Source organism: Rhinoraja longicauda, chromosome 17 (assembly GCF_053455715.1).
Source record: "Rhinoraja longicauda isolate Sanriku21f chromosome 17, sRhiLon1.1, whole genome shotgun sequence".
Lineage (NCBI taxonomy): Eukaryota > Metazoa > Chordata > Chondrichthyes > Rajiformes > Arhynchobatidae > Rhinoraja > Rhinoraja longicauda.
Genome location: NC_135969.1, coordinates 24,050,218 through 24,065,992, shown reverse-complemented (window position 1 = coordinate 24,065,992; position 15,775 = coordinate 24,050,218). Strand labels below are relative to the sequence as shown.

General features: G+C 43.3%; 1 protein-coding gene across 1 annotated transcript in view; it reads left to right on the top strand.

Moving 5' to 3' along the window:
• dnah1 (dynein, axonemal, heavy chain 1) overlaps positions 1-15,775 on the top strand; it is a 233,924-nt gene that overhangs the window by 4,876 nt on the left and 213,273 nt on the right. The window contains exons 3-5 of the mRNA XM_078414367.1: positions 5,018-5,217; positions 12,081-12,153; positions 12,857-13,031. Of these exons, the coding sequence (XP_078270493.1) occupies positions 5,038-5,217; positions 12,081-12,153; positions 12,857-13,031 (428 nt within the window). The 5' untranslated portion in view covers positions 5,018-5,037. The remainder of the gene's footprint in view (positions 1-5,017; positions 5,218-12,080; positions 12,154-12,856; positions 13,032-15,775) is intronic.

Below are 15,775 nucleotides of genomic sequence, written 5' to 3'. Positions count from 1 at the left end.
CCCCTCTCTTTCCCCCCCTCTCTTCCCCCCCTCTCTTCCCCCCCTCTCTTCCCCCCCTCTCTTCCCCCCCCTCTCTTCCCCCCCCTCTCTTCCCCCCCTCTCTTCCCCCCCCTCTCTTCCCCCCCCCTCTCTTCCCCCCCCTCTCTTCCCCCCCTCTCTCCCCCCTCTCTCCCCCCCTCTCTTCCCCCCCCTCTCTTCCCCCCCTCTCTTCCCCCCTCTCTTCCCCCCTCTCTCCCCCCCTCCCTTTCCCCCCCCCTCCCTTCCCCCCCTCTCTTCCCCCCCTCTCTTCCCCCCCCTCTCTTCCCCCCCCTCTCTTCCCCCCCCTCTCTTCCCCCCCCTCTCTTCCCCCCCCTCTCTTCCCCCCCCTCTCTTCCCCCCCCTCTCTTCCCCCCCCTCTCTTCCCCCCCCTCTTCCCCCCCCTCTCTTCCCCCCCCTCTCTTCCCCCCCCTCTCTTCCCCCCCCTCTCTTCCCCCCCCTCTCTTCCCCCCTCTCTTCCCCCCTCTCTTCCCCCCTCTCTTCCCCCCTCTCTTCCCCCCTCTTCCCCCCCTCTTCCCCCCCTCTCTTCCCCCCCCTCTTCCCCCCTCCCCCCTCTGCCCTGATGAACAAGGACGCCCAGATCTTTGTACTTCCCCTTTACCTAACTTGACACCATTCAGATAATAATCTGCCTTCCTGTTCTTACCACCAAAGTGGATAACCTCACATTTATCCACATTAAAACTGCATCTGCCATGCATCTGCCCACTCACACAACCTGTCCATGTCACCCCTGCATCTTCATAGCATCTTCCTCACAGTTCACACTGCCACCCAGCTTTGTGTCATCCGCAAATTTGCTAATGTTACTTTTAATGTAGGAGGAAACCCATGTGATCACAGGGGGAAATTGCAAACTATACAAAGATAGAGCGGGCAGCACGGTGGCACAGTGGTAGAGTCGCTGCCTTACAGCGCCAGAGACCCAGGTTTGATCCTGATTACAGGTGCTCTCTGTATGGAGTTTGTATGTTCTTCCCATGACCTGTATGGGGTTTCCCTGGGTGCTCCGGTTTCCTTCCACATTCCAAAACGTACAGGGTTGTAGGCTAATTGGTTTGGTAAAATCGTAAAATTGTCTAGACTGTGCAGGATAGTGCTAGTGTGCGGTGAAGGCTGGTTGGCGCAGACTCGGTGGGCCGTGGAGCCTGTTTCTGTGCTGTATCTCTGAACTAAAAACAGTCCCAGAGGTTAAGATTGAGCCCAGACTGATAGAGACAAGAGCATTGATTCAAATGACACTGTGCTAAAATGGTGCCGGAATTGAGATTCTATCCCTGGAGGCATTGAAAACCCCTGTTCATTCTGTTAGGATCACCCTCGGCTTCCAATTCTTCATCTTTTTCCCATTCTGACATCTTTGGCTGCCTAAACTAATCATTCAAGTCCAACATGAGGAAAAACACTTTATTTTCTGTCTGAATATGATGTACCGTTTGGGACAGGATTCAGTTATAACAGATAATTCATTTTTGGATATGGGGCTGGTGTGGGAAAATGGTAATGGAGCAACTTTGATCTTAATGAAAGGGGAGCAGATGGAGGGGCTAAATGATTTTTTCGTTTAAAGATTAGAGATACAGCATGGAAACAGGCTTTTTGACCACCGATCACCAATTTACATTGTGTAGGAAACTAGCTGCAGATGCTGGTTTAAATGGAAGGTAGACATTACATTAGTTCTATGTTATCCCATTTTCTTATCCACTTCCCCATGCACAAAGAGCAATTATTTGCAGAGGCCAATTAAAATATAAACACACTCATCTTTGGGATGTGAGAGGAACCCAGAGCACCCAGAAGAAATGTCTGTTGCATGATGCACTTTGCTGCAACTTTTGAAGGTTTGAACATATACAATTAATCTCTTAACATGGGTCAGTAATTTGCAATCTGGTCCCAAAATGTAGTCTATCCACTTTCTACCACAGATGCTGCCTGACATGCTAGGTTCCTCCAGCACTTTTAAAGCTCTTTTAACATCACACCTCACCGTATTCAACTTTATTTTTTCCTCGAATCATTAACATATCTTCTTATATAGCTGCACCTTCCCCTCATCATGATTGTGCCCTTTTGCCTTTGTCATCACAAAATATCCAGCTGTCCAGCACCCTTGCTAAGGAGCCAGTTACAAATGCAAATTTCATATAGTGAGTTACATACTATAAGTGGATTGCAAAGAAGTCAGAGGGCTGGGCTAGCTTGTGGCAGACCCCCTGAGAATGAGGGAAATGTCCTGCCCCAGGTCCACACGAGTGAAGCAAATAGAAAATCTGAACAATTCTGAGAGAGAGAGAATGGATCAACATTGGCAGCAACCCAGGACAATTAACATTGATCTTTTTAAAGGAAGGCTTTTGAGGAATCAATGTGGGTTGATGAGGGTAGAGTTTTTTTGCATAATCTGCATGGATCTAGCAAAGAATATGACAAAATCCTGGTTATGAAACTAAAAGCTCACTGGCTCCAAGGAACAGTGACAAGTTGAATTAAAAATTGGCTCAGTGTCAAAAAGCAAAAGGCAATGAGGTCCCAGCATGGTGCCGCAGCGCTCATACCAGCAAGCTAGACGTCACCCACCCTCAACGATACCATGCGGATCATCACTGGCTGTCTACACCCTACTCCAACGGATCTCCTGCCGGTGCTCGCAGGTATCGCACCTGCCATGCTTCGCAGAGAGTTCTTCACTCATAGGCTGGTGTGCAAGGCCCCATCGGTCGCCAAACATCCTTTGCACCACCTCGCCCAGGATTCACAGCAACTGGGACCTCAACGCCTGTCATCTCGTCACCCTTTCTCCCGTCATGCAGCGACCCTCTGTGGCTCCGGTGTCAACATACTAGGAGCATGGAGAACCAGCTGGGAATAGACATCGCGACCTCCTCAATTCACTGTCGCACCGAACACCACAGCCCCACCCGGCTCGGTCATGCCCCGCAAAGAGTGGGTCGCCCTGAACCGGCTCCACACGGGTCAGCCGGTTCAATGCCAACATACATTGTTGGGGGTTGCGTTCATCAGCAGCCTGTGTGTGTGGAGCAGACCAGCAAACAGCGCAGCACGTCATTTTCGACTGCACTGTCCTCCGTCCCCCTGGTGGAGGGCTAGACCTCACCGCCCTCGACAACAGCACATTGCACTGGCTGCAACGCCTGGAGGGCGTTACATAATTTCTGCTGCCTCAAACGCAAAAAGAAGAAGGCAATGAAAATTTAAGTGACTGAAGTCATTGTGGAATTCAGCAGACTTAGGTTTAGATCCCTTATTTTTTGTGGTATATAGGAATAACTTGGGGTTAAATGTAGGATCCACAATTAAGAAGTATGGCAATGTTACGTTGTGGTTGTGGTTGATGATTTTGGCTGTAGGAAGTTATCGATGGACTGGGTATAAAAGTGTCGAGTGATATTAAATCTGGTAATACATGAGGGAAAGGCAAGGAAATAACAATAAATGATGCGATACTAAGAAGTATAAACAAACAGGGAGATCTTGGAGTGCACGTGCATGTCGCTGAAAGTGGCAGGAGTAGATTAGATGGTGAAGAATTGAAATGGGATATCTTCTTTATGGACCAGGCTGCACAATACAAGAGTAGAGAAGTCGTGCAGAATTGTAGAAGAGGTTAGTTGGTCTACAGCTAGAATACTATATTCTGGTTACCACACTGCAGGAAGGATGTAACGGCATTGGAGAGGGCGCAGAGGATGTTTATAAGGCTGCTGCCAGATGTGGAGAATGATAGATATGAGTAGAGAAAGCTTTAGGCTGGAGTAAATATTTTTTAGAGTAGGGTAGATTTCCTTCGGTGAAAGTTTGCAATGGACCAGATGGATTTTTATGATAGACTGGCAGTTTCAAGGTCACCAACTTTTCCTGGATGTGAACTTGTATTTCAAGATCATAAATATAAGCCTCTGATTACTAATTCAATATTGTAGTTTAGAGATACAGCGCGGAAACAGGCTCTTCGGCCTACCAAGACCGCATCAACCAATGATCACCCTATTCCCTATCACTCTCCTACACACTGGGGACAATTTACGGAAGCCAATTAACCGACAAACCAGTACGTCTTTGGAACGTGGGAGGAAACCGGACAAAGCCCACGCACCCATGGGGAAAACATACAAACTCCATACAGACAACACCTGTAGTAAGGATCGAACCTGGGACCCTAATGCTGTAAGGCAGCAACTCTACTGCTGTGGCACTGTGCCATCCCCTCATGTCACCATGCTGCCCACTAATGTCATTGCTTCAGTCACTGTGCTACTATGTCCAAGCAGGCAATGTTAGCAGAAGAAGATTTTCAGCGACATCATCAAGAAAATATTTGGTTTAAGAATGAGTATGTTCAAGAGTTTCATAAATACAAGAACTGTGCACTATGGACCATACTAATAGCAGTGTAATTGATTGACTGATATCCGCATTCAAATACTTCTTTAGAACCTTGTTCTTAAGACACTTGTATCTTTTCATCTTTCCAAATACCCTAAAATGTAAACGGACATGAATACAAAGGTTATGGACAACGATTCATTGTTATAGTTTACCCATTTCAGCTGTCTTGCACCAATACATATATTCTTTTGATTACAGTGTCATCGAATGCTACAGGCCACTACGATAGGTGGCTGAGCATCAGTTCCTTGCCCTTTCCCCACTCCATATCTTTTAAATCATTTCTATTTATCTTTTTTTTCCTTTATCATGGATTCCTCTTCCATTATTGATATGTTACGGTATTTGGCACATCATTATCCCTCTGCCTTAAAAGAAATACATAAACTCTTGTATTTTTCTTTTGTCATTAATTATAACATTTTACGCTTTCAACTTGCAAATGAGTTTTTCTATTTATTTTGTTAAAACATAAGTTCATACTCCTATTATTGTTCTGCATCCTTTAGTTAAGTATTGTGTGTTAAGATAAATTATATGGCAATAATGTAATTGTATTTTGTTTCAGCTCTTTGGTTTTGATGGAAAATGGAAGCAACCAATAAACTGAAATTCCCCCCTCGGAAGAAATTGAAGTCATCTAAACTAACCTCACTGGACTCAAGGACGTTGGTGAATGCTGAACAGTTGGGCAGAAAATATCCAAGTATCACCCCGACAGGCTTCTATTCCGACATCCTTGGTTCTGGAGCATTAAGTGTTCTAGGGGTAAGAGCCATGAATATCATTGAATGACCCTAATGGTAACAAAATCACCTCTATTGATGTTGATTCCTATTCAACACTGCCACACATCATGGTCAGAATCTTTGCCATGCACTTCGTCGGTTGGGTAATTATGGAGTCTGTACAGCAAGAAAATAGGCCCTTCATCCTAACTCGTCCATGCTAACCAAGGTGCCTCAGCAAGTTAGTCCCACTCTCCTGTGCCTGGCCTATCTATATACTAAACTCTCATTTGTTTGTTTGTTTGTTCCTGAACTACAGCCAAAACAGTGCATAATAGCGCGACAATTTTAGGCCCACCATACTCACTGTAGTCCCTTTGGTGCTAATGGAAGAAGTTTCATTGAAATCTGTTATATGTTTTAAGTTATTCACATTTTAAAGTTTAAAGCTGTCTCCTAGGGAGGGAGGGAGGGAGGGGGGTAGAGGGAGGGAGGGAGGGGGGGAGGAGGGCAGATAAGGGGGGGTTGAGGGGGATGGGGGGGAGGGGGAGGGGTAGGGGGTGGAGGGAGGGGAAGGGGAGGGGAGGAGAGAGGGCAGAAGGGTGGGGGAGAAGGGGGGAAGGGGGGGAGGTGGGTGCTGCACCAATGCAGGAGAGGTTTGGGCCCAACGGGTCCACTTGGTCTAGTATTCCTCTAAATCTTTCCTATCTACGTGCCTGTCTAATTGTCATTTGAATATTGTAATAGTATCCATCTCTCTCACTTCCTCTGGCAGTTCATTCCTTTTACGCACAATCCTTTGTCATTGATCTGTATTCTTGAGTTAAGCATTATGTGTTAAGATAAATTATATGGTGATAATATGATTGTATTATGTTTCAGCTTTTCGTTTCTGATAGAAACAATAGACCAAGAAACAATACAATGTAATATCCTCCCAGGAAGAAATTGAAGTAATCTAAACCAAATTTACTAGATTCTGTGTGAAAATGCTGCTCCTCAGATTTCTTTTAAATCTTTCTTTTCTCACCCTAAACCTATGCCTTCTACTTTTAGACCCCCCTACCCTAGGAAAAGATTGTGGTTATTTACTATAACTCTGCTCCTCATGATTTGAAACATTTCTACAAGGTCACTCCTCAGCCTCCTACACACCATCCTCCTACACAGCCACTCCTTACAACTCAAACCCTTCAGATACAGTAAAATCCTCATAAATCTTTTTTTGTACACTTTCCTTACAGTAGGGTGACACGAACTGAATACATTACTCCAAATGTGACCATACCAATGTATTTTGCAGCTGTAAATGATGCCCCAATTTCTGAACTCAATACCCTGACCGATGAAGGCAAGTATGCCAAACAGCTTCTTAACCAGTCTGAAGATGGGTGCCAATCTGACGCGTTACCTATCCATGTTCTCCAGAGGTGCTGCCTGACCCGCTTAGTTACACAGCACTTGAGTCTTCTTTTGTAAACCAGCAACTACCAGTTCCTTGGTTCTACCTTCTTAACCACCCTGTCGACCTGTGTCACAACTTTCATGGAGCTAGATCCCCCTTCACCCTAGTTCTCTATTCTTCAACATCTCCCAGAGCCCTTCCATTTACTGTGCTGCTCTGGTTTGTCTTACCAAAATACAACATCTCACATTTATCTGAATTAAACTCCATCTGCCATTCTTTGGCCTATTGGCCCAGTTAATCAAGAACCTGTTGTGATGTTAGATAATCTTCTTCAACAACCACTATATCAACAATTTTTGTGTCATCTATACACTTACTAAACACGCCACCTACATTCTTTCCCAAGTCTTTAACAGTATTAAGGAACACCAGTGGATCCAGCACTAATCTCTGTGGCATACTACTTTTTACTTCAGTCTGGAAAACAACTCACTGCCTCCACCCTCTCTCCTACCTTTAAGCCAATTTTGTATCTAATTTGTTACCTTGGCCTGGATTCCCTGTTATCTAACCTTCTGGACCTGTCTACCATGCAACACCTTGCTAAAGTACATGCAGACAATGTATACCATACGGCTCCCTTTAATCTTCTTGGCCACCCCTTCAGAAAACATAATCAAAATCATGAGATACAATTTCTCACACACAAAGCCATGCTATCACTAAACCCTAATTTATGTTGGAAGGTGAGAAAATATGAGAGACGGACATCAAAAAATATGTGGTCAGTGGCATCTATACAGCACTAAACAGCAAAGGAAAAGACTGCAGAGGTCTAAATATCTCCTTCTTGGTAAATGGTCTGGAATTGGAGAGGAGCATCAATATGTCTGCAGATTACGAATGTTGCAAGTAGTGCCAATTGATAGAGGTTTGACAAAATACTGATGACAGTTGTGACATTGCATTAGGAATGTATTCTGGTGAAGTAAGACCATTGAAGAAATAATGTGCTGGACAAGCTGAACTGTTGGCTAGTAGCAGTGTGCATGTAGACACATTCTGAAGTCCCAACTTTTGCATGGCAGCACTAGAGTATGGAGTGCAGTGGAAGTTAGATGTGGGTAAATATGACTTTATGCTTCCCCTTCGATGCATGATTGAGTCAGAGTTGTTCCATAATGTCCTTTGTACTGGTCCCATTAGGTTTAAGTCAGCATTGAGGTGTAGATAGCATAACTAGGTTCATTTGAATGGTTCACAATCTTCAGCAAAAATGTAGATATAGTTAATAATCTTTTATTTTAACTTATTAATTCATGTTTTAAAATCACTTCTATAACAAATAATTTTACTGACGAACAATACCAGTGTATAAATGTATATTTTGGCATTTTTCTGCCTTGGCATACATAATCTCCCGGTTGCCAAACACTTTAACTCCCCTCCCATTCCCATACTGACCTCTCTGTCCTGATCCTCTTCCATTGCCAGAGTGAGGCCAAACGTAAATTGGAGGAACAACACCTCATATTTCGCTTGGGCAGCTTATAACCCAACGGTTTGGATATTGATTACTCCAACCGAAAGTAACTCTTACATCCCCCCTCTCTCCGTCACTCCCCACCCTAGTCAACATACTAGTTTTACTGTCATCCAGTTCAGTTCCACTGTCTGTATTAACTTGTTATCACCTACTCCACAGCCACCAATGGACTATGGTGGGCTCCACATTTCCTTGATTATCGATGCTTTCTGAACATGTTCCATTCTTTTGTCCTAAATACCATCTACACCTCTTGATCACTTTTCCCCTGACTCTCAGTCTGAAGCAGGGCCTTGACCCGAAACATCACCTTTTCCTTTTCTCCAGAAATGTCGCATGACCCGCTGAGTTACTCCAGCTTTTAGCGTATGTCAGCAGCTGAATCATGTTGCCATAATGACAAACCATAGTCAATTCTGACAACTAGTTAATGGAAGTTGCAGGATCAATTTATTCCAAAGAGGTGGAAAGACTCTAAGGGGAGTAAGAGACACCTGTGGCTGACGAGGGAAGTCAGGGACAGCATAAAAATTAAGGAGAGGAAGTATAACATAGCAAAGAAGAGTGGGAAGACAGAGGATTGGGACTCTTTTAAAGAGCAACAAAAGTTAACTAAAAAGGCAATACGGGGAGAAAAGATGAGGTACGAGGGTAAACTAGCCAATAATATAAAGGAGGATAGCAAAAGTTTTTTTAGGTACGTGAAGAGGAAAAAAATAGTCAAGGCAAATGTGGGTCCCTTGAAGACAGAAACAGGGGAATTTATTATGGGGAACAAAGAAATGGCAGACGAGTTAAACCGTTACTTTGGATCTGTCTTCACTGAGGAAGATACACACAATCTCCCAAATGTTCTAGGGGCCGGAGAACCTAGGGTGATGGAGGAACTGAAGGAAATCCACATTAGGCAGGAAATGGTTTTGGGGTAGACTGATGGGACTGAAGGCTGATAAATCCCCGGGGCCTGATGGTCTGCATCCCAGGGTACTTAAGGAGGTGGCTCTAGAAATAGTGGAAGCATTGGAGATCATTTTTCAATGTTCTATAGATTCAGGATCAGTTCCTGTGGATTGGAGGATAGCAAATGTTATCCCACTTTTTAAGAAAGGAGGGAGAGAGAAAACGGGTAATTATAGACCAGTTAGTCTGACATCAGTGGTGGGGAAGATGCTGGAGTCAATTATAAAAGACGAAATTGCTGAGCATTTGGATAGCAGTAACGGGATCATTCCGAGTCAGCATGGATTTACGAAGGGGAAATCATGCTTGACAAATCTACTGGAATTTTTTGAGGATGTAACTAGGAAAATTGACAGGGGAGAGTCAGTGGATGTGGTGTACCTCGACTTTCAGAAAGCCTTCGACAAGGTCCCACATAGGAGATTAGTGGGCAAAATTAGGGCACATGGTATTGGGGGTAGGGTACTGACATGGATAGAAAATTGGTTGACAGACAGAAAGCAAAGAGTGGGGATAAATGGGGCCCTTTCGGAATGGCAGGCAGTGACCAGTGGGGTACCGCAAGGTTCGGTGCTGGGACCCCAGCTATTTACAATATACATTAATGACTTAGACGAAGGGATTAAAAGTACCATTAGCAAATTTGCAGATGATACTAAGCTGGGGGGTAGTGTGAATTGTGAGGAAGATGCAATAAGGCTGCAGGGTGACTTGGACAGGTTGTGTGAGTGGGCGGATACATGGCAGATGCAGTTTAATGTAGATAAGTGTGAGGTTATTCACTTTGGAAGTAAGAATAGAAAGGCAGATTATTATTTGAATGGTGTCAAGTTAGGAGGAGGGGGAGTTCAACGAGATCTGGGTGTCCTGGTGCATCAGTCAATGAAAGGAAGCATGCAGGTACAGCAGGCAGTGAAGAAAGCCAATGGAATGTTGGCCTTCGTAACAAGAGGAGTTGAGTATAGGAGCAAAGCGGTCCTTCTACAGTTGTACCGGGCCCTGGTGAGACCGCACCTGGAGTACTGTGTGCAGTTTTGGTCTCCAAATTTGAGGAAGAATATTCTTGCTATGGAGGGCGTGCAGCGTAGGTTCACTAGGTTAATTCCCGGAATGGCGGGACTGTCGTATGTTGAAAGGCTGGAGCGATTGGGCTTGTATACACTGGAATTTAGAAGGATGAGGGGGGATCTTATTGAAACATATAAGATAATTAGGGGATTGGAAACATTAGAGGCAGGAAACATGTTCCCAATGTTGGGGGAGTCCAGAACAAGGGGCCACAGTTTAAGAATAAGGGGTAGGCCATTTAGAACGGAGATGAGGAAGAACTTTTTCAGTCAGAGAGTGATGAAGGTGTGGAATTCTCTGCCTCAGAAGGCAGTGGAGGCCAGTTCGTTGGATGCTTTCAAGAGAGAGCTGGATAGAGCTCTTAAGGATAGCGGAGTGAGGGGGTATGAGGAGAAGGCAGGAACGGGGTACTGATTGAGAGTGATCAGCCATGATCGCATTGAATGGTGCTGCTGGCTCGAAGGGCTGAATGGCCTACTCCTGCACCTATTGTCTATTGTCTATTGTCTAAGTGAAGAGGATGAAATATGGTCACTGTTTTGGAGTGCAGTGGATGACATTTATCATATCATATCATATATATACAGCGCGGAAACAGGCCTTTTCGGCCCACCAAGTCCGCGCCGCCCAGCGATCCCCGTACATTAACACTATCCTACACCCACTAGGGACAATTTTTTACATTTACCCAGCCAATTAACCTACAAACCTGTACGTCTTTAGGACACAGATGATAAGTCTCTTCACTCAGAGGGTGGTAAACCTGAAGATTTCTCTACCATAACTGGTGGGAACACCAGTTTGTTTGCTGAACAATCTAAAAAGGAGATAGATAGATTTCCAGACACAAAAAAAGGATTAACAAGTATCGGAGAATGCAGGAATATGATATTGAGATGGAGGAGCAGCCATGATTATATTGAAGGGCAGAGCAGAATCGAAGAAAAAAATGGACCTTCCCTGCTTATGTTTGCAGAGACATTTAGAAACAGTGAGAATGAACACTGCGGAATTGTCAGAAGGCCATTAGAGTGGTCAAAGGACTGGTCTCTAATTTCAGCTGCCTGAGGCCTTATCGTCAGTGTGGCTTGTTTTGCTTTCTCGAAGGGCTGAAGCAGCAAAGGCAGGAGGATGTTGGGAACTGCAAGAGAGCTGTGTATATTAGGTATGGTTAATCATGATGGCAGTAAGATTCAGTTATGGTTATTTGCTGCAAATTATATCCACCATCTGACATTATTCAAGAGGCATCCTTTGGGGAAACTTTACGGTCTGGACATGACATTTCCTTTTATCTATCGGGCACTCAGGACTAGTTGCACCTGTCTATGTATCATTGCAAAAGTCAGGAAATTTAGATTTGTAAGTGCCTCATATATTTAAGTATGTTCACTTATAATGCAGTGCCAGTTTTTTAAAATATACATAAATTAGTGTGGTATATTAGATTGTGACATAAACTCTAACTGTTTCTTTAATGTCACCATTACATTAAGGACTATGTAACAGGGTTAATTAATCACTACCATGTTATTATGCCGTGCTTGCAGCTTCAGTTAAGATTCAATTGCCACAAAAGCAGATGTTTCCCTGCCCTCTTAGTATGAGTAAGTTATGTAATATCACAACAGAGCACCAGAGAAAATGAATACACTACAGCTTATGTCTTAAATGACAGCTTACAATGTATTTGTCTGGAGAAATCAGTCTTTGTTTTTAGACAGAAAAAAACATGCTTCTTACTTTTAACTTCACAATTGCTAATCATTTTTAGTAACTAGTTTTTTATTACAGTTCTTTATAATTGTTTTTGGATTTACTTTTAAGTCAAGCATGTTTTTATGTAAGCAAAAAAGAAATTTCACGTATCTTGGTACATGTAACCATAAAGTACCATTGACCTACTGATTTTCATTTATAGAATGTTCAGGAAGGTCCCAATGTAATACGGCACTTGTTAAATCAGTCAGGCCAGGAACACTATACTCCTGAAGGTAAGTTCCCTTTGTTGATTGTGGTCGCAATGGAAACAAACGTATTAAACGGTTCATTGTCTCGTTGTTTTATAGTAAAGCATAAAATGGTTTCCCCTCAAAAGCATTGGGTATGTAATGGTTGAACGAGTATTAAATTGCCATCAGTAGTTTTCTTAGCTAATGTGGTTTCTCAATTTACTTTAATTATCGTGAGCTGTAGCACCTGGACCATTCGATTCTTTTCTGTTTCTTGCCGCGGTGGATGGACTTTGACCCTCTTCTACCATCTCTCACTTTGCAACAAGATTGAGGGTAAAATTAAATGCTACCACATGCAATATAAAGATAATGAACATTATCTGAGTTGCACCTCTTCTCTCTTGCATGATTCATGAATTTCATTTTTACAGGAAAGCAAACTATAATCAATGGAATAAGATTACCAAGAGATAGCCAAGTGCAATCTAATTCAAAAGAGCCATTAACAGATAATAATAATATGCATTCACAACGTGGGATATTTAAAACCTCATTATTCCTTGACATACAACACAGAACAGAAACAGGCATTTTTGGCATTGCTGATCATCAAACACCCAATGCTGTTTGTTTTAATTGTGGAAATAGATCAAATAGCATTTGTTTGTGGAGATCACATTGTGAAGTGGATTATTTGCCGCTTCATTATCTATGCCAAACAACGGTGCTGTTTTAATTTCAGTTTCTGCTTTCCTTGGGCCTGAGAACATTGGCACACATCTGGAATCACAGGTATATGGATCGGATACAGAACTTCACACAAGAACAGACTTTACACTGAGATCCTTTCAGCCAAAGGTGCAAATTCCATTTCAAGTGGCTCCTGGACAACGACCTCGTAAACTTGAGATTGAAAGGTGAAATCTTACATTTTACTGTTGTGTTTCTTGTTATGACTTTAGATATCATCTGGAAGATCTATTTCTGCAATTGCTGGAAATGTGGGTTGGCTTTTAATTTTATTAGATAATCTAATTATGCTTTTAAATAAAAACAAAATGCTGGAAATTGTCGACAGGTCAAGGAGCATTTGTTGGAAAGAGAAACAGTTAACATTTTAGTTCTGGATACTGTCATCGGAACTGGGAAAGAGAGAAAACAAATTGGTTATATGTATCTACAGAAAAGGTAAGGAGAGATGGGTAGAATAAATGGAATATTTCCAATTAGCGAGATCAGATGTCAGTTAGGTAGTACTTAAAATCAGATTAAACTTCTTTGTGTAATGTGTTGCTAATGGTAATGGAACACACTGAGGCTACATAGAAACATAGAAAATAGGTGCAGGAGTAGGCCATTCGGCCCTTCGAGCCTGCACCGCCATTCAATATGATCATGGCTGATCATCCAACTCAGTATCCCGTACCTGCCTTCTCTCCATACCCCCTGATCCCTTTAGCCATAAGGGCCACATCTAACTCCCTCTTAAATATAGCCAATGAACTGGCCTCAACTACCTTCTGTGGCAGAGAATTCCACAGATTCACCACTCTCTGTGTGAAAAAAAACTTTCTCATCTTGGTCCTAAAAGACTTCCCCCTTATCCTTAAACTGTGACCCCTTGTTCTGGACTTCCCCAACATCGGGAACAATCTTCCTGCATCTAGCCTGTCCAACCCCTTAAGAATTTTGTAAGTTTCTATAAGATCCCCCCTCAATCTTCTAAATTCTAGCGAGTACAAACCGAGTCTATCCAGTCTTTCTTCGTATGAAAGTCCTGCCATCCCAGGAATCAATCTGGTGAACCTTCTCTGTACTCCCTCTATGGCAAGAATGTCTTTCCCCAGATTAGGAGACCAAAACTGTACGCAATACTCCAGGTGTGGTCTCACCAATGCCCTGTACAACTGCAGCAGAACCTCCCTGCTCCTATACTCAAATCCCCTCGCTATGAATGCCAACATACCATTCACTTTCTTCACTGCCTGCTGCACCTGCATGCCTACTTTCAATGACTGGTGTACTACGACACCCATGTCTCGTTGCATCTCCCCTTCTCCTAATCGGCCGCCATTCAGGTAATAGTCTGCTTTCCTGTTCTTGCCACCAAAGTGGATAACCTCACCTTTATCCACATTATACTGCATCTGCCATGTCTTTGCCCACTCACCTAACCTATCCAAGTCACATTGCAGCCTCCTAGCATCCTTCTCACAGCTAACACTGCCCCCCAGCTTCGTGTCATCCGCAAACTTGGAGATGTTGCATTCAATTCCCTCGTCCAAATCATTAATATATATTGTAAATAGCTGGGGTCCCAGCACTGAGCCTTGTGGTACCCCACTAGTCACTGCCTGCCATTCTGAAAAGGACCCGTTTATTCCTACTCTTTGCTTCCTGTCTGCCAACCAGTTCTCTAACACAATACTGTGTGCTTTAAGTTTGCATACTAATCTCTTATGTGGGACCTTGTCGAAAGCCTTCTGGAAGTCCAGATATAACACATCCACTGGTTCTCCCTTATCCACTCTACTAGTTACATCCTCTATAAATTCTATAAGATTCGTCAGACATGATTTACCTTTCATAAATCCATGCTGACTTTGTCCAATGATTTCACCACTTTCCAAATGTGCTGCTATCCCATCTTTAATAACATACTAGTGTGTATGTACTAGTATGAGCAGTACTAGCAGTGGAGGCCAAATCACTGGATGGATTTAAGAGAGAGTTAGATAGAGCTCTAGGGGCTAGTGGAATCAAGGGATATGGGGAGAAGGCAGGCACGGGGTACTGATTGTGGATGATCAGCCATGATCACAATGAATGGCGGTGCTGGCTCGAAGGGCCGAATGGCCTCCTCCTGCACCTATTTTCTATGTTTCTATATGGTGAGCTACAATAAAAACTTGCTTGCAACAGTATTACATACACATAGTCTCAGAGAACAGACAAAACATAAATCATACATTAATTATACATACATTTCACTTAAATTCCACAAGGTAGTGAAAGACAAAGACTGCACAAAAGAAAGACATCACTGCAAAAATACACAATTAGAAAACAAGTCCATGGGAAGAGAAGGTCCATAGTGTTGCTGAGGTAGGATTGGGGTTGTGCAGGTCAGTTCAAGTACCAAATGGTTGTGAGAAAGTAGCTGTTCCTGAACCTGGTGTTGTTGGACTTCAGGTTTCTGTATTTCCTTCCCAATGACACCAACGAGAAGAGGGCATGATCCGGATGGTGAGGCAATGCCTCATTGAGATGCTTTCGATGATGAGAGGGCTGTGCCCGTGATGGACTAGACTAAATCCACCATTCTCTGCAGTCTCTTGCAGTCTTGCGCATTGGAATTGCCAAACCAGGCCATGATATAACCAGTCAGGATATTTTCTCCAGTACATTTACAGAAGTTTGTTACAGTATTCAGTGACATACCAAATCTCTTAAAAACGCTAAGAAAGTAGAGACACTGACACGCCTTCTTTGTGATTACTTCAATGTGCTGGGCCCAGGACAGGTTGTCAGATATGTTAATGCTCAGGAATTTGATGCTGCTAATTCTTTCCACTGTCGATCCACCAATGAAAATTGGCACATGGTCTTCTGAGTTCCCTATTATGAAGATAACGATTAGTTATTTGGTTTTGTTGATGTT